The sequence below is a fragment of the Rhipicephalus sanguineus genome, chromosome 1, assembly GCF_013339695.2.
Source record: "Rhipicephalus sanguineus isolate Rsan-2018 chromosome 1, BIME_Rsan_1.4, whole genome shotgun sequence".
NCBI classification, from domain to species: domain Eukaryota; kingdom Metazoa; phylum Arthropoda; class Arachnida; order Ixodida; family Ixodidae; genus Rhipicephalus; species Rhipicephalus sanguineus.
The window spans coordinates 284,626,427-284,631,930 of NC_051176.1; the positions used below are offsets into that span (position 1 = coordinate 284,626,427).

Sequence of the window (5,504 nt, forward strand, 5' to 3'; positions counted from 1 at the left end):
TGGTCAGCTGCTCACGCGTTTCCGCTGGTGTGGTATGCTCAGAAAACGTTTCTGCTATGAGTAGCAGAAATGGAAACAAGGACCAATAGCGATCTTTTGCGTACGCGGAAGTGAGATTCACCTCGTTATCCTTCATCTTCTCATGGTACCCGATATGTTTCGAGACGAGAAAGGCAACGAACGAGCCTTGCTAGGCTGGAGTATGTTGGATCACGACGACAACTTCAGCGACATCTACGAGTTTGACGACCCCTCCAATTCGTCAAGGTGCTTGCCTGACGATGTATATTCGGATGCCGTTCATGAGCCTCAATCTGCAGATGTGCACATCTTCGGGGACAGGAAGGCAGCTTTGAAAACCGTATCAACGCCGCGATTGTCGGAAGCAACAGCAGAACCGTCTGGCGAACCTGCGGCATCGCTAAAGCTGCCGAGCGACATGCCCGACTTAATTTCGAATACCTTAGCAAGCGCCTCGTGGGGAGCAGGCGTCGAAATTAATGCCTGGAGATCATGTTTTCTGAATGACAGCATCCAAACCAGCAGTCTGTGTGGAAGGTCGGCACGCAGAAGGCGAAAGACGTGCAATTTCCAAGGTAGCCAGTACGTGATTGATGAAAGCAGCAGCGACGATTCGGTAGAAGAAAGTCGTCATAACCAGGATAGGGTTACACGAGCCCGCCTAGCCATCGACGAAATAACCGAAGACGAAATAAACGGCTCGGCCGACGCGGAACCAACGAGACTGCAACCGTCCTGGTTACGTAACGCGTGTACAGGATCACCGATATCACGAAATGTTATTAATTTTGGCTCCGATCTCCGTGATGCACAGTTCAGCAGCACTGAAAGCCCTTCGTCAAGGCAAAACGCTTTGAAAAATGGATTTGAAGAACGTCTTTTGACTTCCAGGCAGAAGGAGAGCGCGGACTTGACACTTTGGAAATTCTACAAAGAAAATGCTAACTTCCCAAGAACATTTTCTCGTGATGCTTCTAAAACATTTACGGCGAGGATACTTACCCTGGAACGCGTTTATGGCATCGTCTACTGTGTCTGCGAGGTTGACAGCCTCACACACGACAAATCAAAGGTGTGCCTTACTCTTCCGTTGGAACTAGCCGAGCGTGAAAAGCTTGATCGTGGTGCCGTCTTGCGTATTCATCCACCGTGGAGAGAGTACAAGCTTTTGACTTTTCCCGAAAAAATCATTTCTAGTGTGCAATATTTTGAAGTCCTGGAAAGACATTATTAGCCCCATGGCTTGTAGCATAATGAAGGAAGTGGTGTCGCCATAAATGTATAAACTTCAAGGACACTGTTATGTTTATTATTTATGTGCTTTCGCAAAAGTTTGTGCAATGCAAAAATTTTATTGATGAGAGACGATACACTTTGGCCATTGGCCACGTTTAAGCTGGCTTTATTATTATATAACAGCTTTTATTAGCTCTGAGTGGCTCTTAATTTTAAAGTGAAGCTTTCTCTGTTTAATCCCCCAGGGGGGGTTTGTTGTAGATTAGTAATGTTGTTGAATGACAAACAATGTGGTTGAGTGCACCCATGTGCTGCATTATCAAACAATAAATTGCGCTATAAAACACATTTATATTGCGCATCCAAAAAAAAAAGGCAGAAGTTCTGGGGAATAAATAAGCATGAAGAGATGAAAAAATTTTCGAACTCATGAATATATATTGTGCAGGTTCATATAGCTATCTGAAACATATTGAATGGCTTGTTTTATTCACTTGCCCTTAGGTGACCCATTTCTTAGACTCAATTGGGCATGCGCCGCTGAGTGCTTAGGCTTATATAACATGAAATTTTGAGCATTAATATGTGTGAGTCCTCTGTTGTTTTGTAATCACATGATACATGACAATATAAAAGTTTTAAGACTTTTTTTTGTAGATCATACAAAAGTTTTCAAGATTGTCTGTGGCAGCTGATGACATAAGTGTAGTCCTTCAGCCTGGTTACTGGAAGCAGTGGACATCTTTTATGACATGTATTGCAACTTACAAATTTTAGCTATGAAGCTTGGTTGGTTGACTAGCTGTTAGCCTTGTGCTATAAGGGGGAAAACTATATGTGATGTATATGCAGAGAGAAAGTACGCCATATACCTAAATGCATTTATGGCTACTGTACTTGATTTAGCATAGGTTTCTTTCACATTTTTATTTACATATTTATCTCCATTCCACAGTGCGTCGCTGCGTGGGCTCAGAGCTTTATTCCACATTGCTATGGGTCCAACTATGCTTTCACATTCACATACTTAGGAAGTTCTAAGCATTGCCTGTAAATTTTTTAATGGCAATCTTAATTTCTATATGATGAGTAATTTGGTGGTTATGTACACATGAAGTGAACCATAGTTCCATTTTACAGCATTGCCAAGCTTACTGCATTCAGATGCACTAATAAAGGAAATAAAATTGCTTGAACGCCAGGCATTTAATAAAAAACAAACCAACTTTCAGCTTGCTCAGCACAAGCTGATGAGCTGGTTGGTTCAACATAATGCAGCAGCGGCATAGGTATGACAAAGCATGCAGGAACATGGAACCGATGCTCTCACAAACACTGGACTAACAGCTGAATGTCATCGCTGGCAAACAAATGTATATAATACAAATTGTTGGTGAATGGAAAAAAAAGAACATCACAAACACACCTGCTGTCTAGACATGTGCATACTGGGTAGTATGTTATGGCATCTCTAGAGTGTTATAGTCGATTGCAGCATGTAGGTTTTATAACTGCCCAGTAATTCACATTCTGCCCAGAAGCAAGTGAAGGGGCACTTACATGGGTATCTTGTAGAGTTAAGATATTTTTCATGTCCTAGATTTTTGCTGATAGTTTTGTCCCAGCTTTTACTCAATATAACTGTCTTTTCAAACTCTGGCACAATGCCACAGTCCCTTTATTGGAAGGCTCAGTGCCTGGGCTAAAAGCTGCAAGTAAACAGCTTGATGGGATCCAGGATACCGACACATTGCAACATGTGAGAGGTAAATTTTCAGAGCATCATACACAAGATAAGTTATTTATGCAAATATAATAGCATGTTATTATACATTAGTTAAAACATGTACTCACACTTACTAGTAGAACCAAAAAAAAGACAATGCATAATTCCCATTAAAAAAACATAATTCAAGAAAGTAACAAGCCATAACTCTACAATATTAAGGAATGCTACAAGAATTTAACATCGGTAAAACCAATAGTAACATAACATGAGTGGAATAATGCTGCACAGGACATTGGAACCAATGTAACCTGTAATGCGAAATATAGTTCATGAATGAATGTGGCACTTATAATCACTATGAAAATGAGGTATAAGCCACTCTCCCATGTTAAGAGTATTTATATCATAGTTCAAGATTGCTGCACTCCAGGAGTGCAGCAGCCTAAATGAGGTGTTTAAACACAGAAGAGCCAATGTAAAATGAATGCAGGATTTTAACTCGTACATGTCTTCGATCTTAATTATTCTGTGCATGTGGAAGTATGTGGCAGTCGGAGATAAATAACCAATGTTGGCGATGTGACAAACAACCCTCTTCTAAAAAAGCACTAGTATAATCTACTGAGCTGTTGTAAGAAAACATAACTGTAGTAGTATATGTGTGATTCAACTAGTATGCGATGTATTCTAACATATGTTTGTGTTGGGAGAAATTCATGGCAATGTGACAATATTCCCGTCATTAAGGAAAGTCTTTTACATAAATTATGCAAGAATTTCAACTTCGATGAAAATGTTACTCCAACGATTTTGTGTAAGGAAGAAGCCAAGAAAAATCTTTAGACTACAACATATCTGTGTCTGTAGACTCTGTATACCTTTATTTCCACTTTCAAATTAAAAAAACTCTTGATTCCTGTGCCGTTATAAAAACTGACCACATGCTGCAATAGGCTACGAAAGTCTAGAGATGCCATAACATATCTTTGTGATGCATTTTTTCCCCCACATTTATCGCACCACATTCTGCACTTTTAGATGCCAAAACTATTAAGTTATTATGAGGTATGCCATTGTGGGGGTTGCGACATTAATTTTTAACACCTGGGAATCTTTAATGTTTAAATTATGTTTGTCAGCAATAAAACTCTTCTGTTAATTCGTTCAGCACTTGTGTTGTCAGTTTACTGTTTTAATGCATTCTGTCCTTCCTGCGCTGCTGTCTCAGTACACTCTGCTCACGAAATATGTTTTTGATTGGGCACATTTCTAGCTTCACACAATGATAGAGAAGTTTGCACAACATTAGTGCTTTATTTGTGTTCTGTACAGCAGCACAGAACACACAGTTACACACCACAAAAAAGCAGCTATGTAACCTGCACACTTAAGAAGCGATTTTTTACCCTTAAATTAATTTATTAGGTATGCAATTTTTCAAAACATCTGCTTCAAAACATTAGGGAAACTATGCAAGTACCATATGAAAGCACACCGCTGAGGTTCTGATTGCTGTAAGACTTGTATTTTAGATCATTTAATCATTTAAAAGTAATTTTAGGAGGGTGCTTACATACAGATGCATCCACAGGGCAAAATATTTCCATGCTAAGGTGTTCACAGTGTGGCAAAATTAATATCACTTCAACTTGACAATTCATCCCAGTTGTTTGGTTCTGCTAGCACATGTAAATGTTTATTGTGAAAGTTCTCTTGGTCTCAGAGGCCCTGCACCTGTACAGCTAAGCTTCAAAAGCTCTGCAATTTTAGTACATATAAAAGCATTTTTACATGTGCCTTTCGACCTGTCGTTAGTTCACAAGTATTAAAAATATAGAGTGTTCCTACAGGAATGGTTCTCAAAGCAGTGCTGCAGATTTGCATGGTTAAACACTAGTAGGTTACATGTCCTTGCATCAAAATTTTCATGAAGTTGTAAGGAGTTTTTCTTTATGTAAGTGGAGAGAGCTTCCAATATGTTTGACCCCAGCACTAGGAAACAGACACTATTATAGGTGTTAATAGAGGAAGATGAGGAACACTACACTGGAGCACTGGCTCCTGAGCAGCAACTTCCCCACACTCACAGAAAAGATAGAGCAAAAAGGGTGTCTTTTTGTCCCACAACAATAATCGTCATGTGGCTTGCTTGCACTTCCTTTCTTGAAAACTCGGCGCTGGCCACTTTCCTACCAAGAATGCTATGTCACGCTGATAACACACGTGCCGTTCGTGACCAGAAAGTGCCGGGCGCGCAGCGATAATTCAAGGAAAGGAAGGCAAAATAAATTAAGATTATTGTTGTGGGACAAAAAGACGCCCTTTTTACTCGATCTATTCTGTGAGTGTAGAGGATTCCAACACCTTGCTCAGCTGATGGACCACACAGAATCCACAAATCCACATGTGATGCATTCACAGGACACAGAGCACAGGAGTGTTGCAAGTAAGCAAGCCAGCCTACCTTGGTGTCAATAGCACTAACAGTATGTAAGAGTTTGAAGTGGGAATATGTCTG

At 40.2% G+C, this 5,504-nt stretch overlaps 1 protein-coding gene across 1 annotated transcript; it reads left to right on the plus strand.

The window, feature by feature from the left end:
* Positions 1–4,136, plus strand: LOC119379159 (uncharacterized). Its single transcript, XM_037648359.2, has 2 exons — positions 1–2,900; positions 2,931–4,136. Exon 1 carries the CDS (start codon positions 143–145, stop codon positions 1,253–1,255), a length of 1,113 nt encoding a protein of 370 aa, XP_037504287.1. The 5' UTR covers positions 1–142; the 3' UTR covers positions 1,256–2,900; positions 2,931–4,136.
* Positions 4,137–5,504: the final 1,368 nt, after the last annotated feature.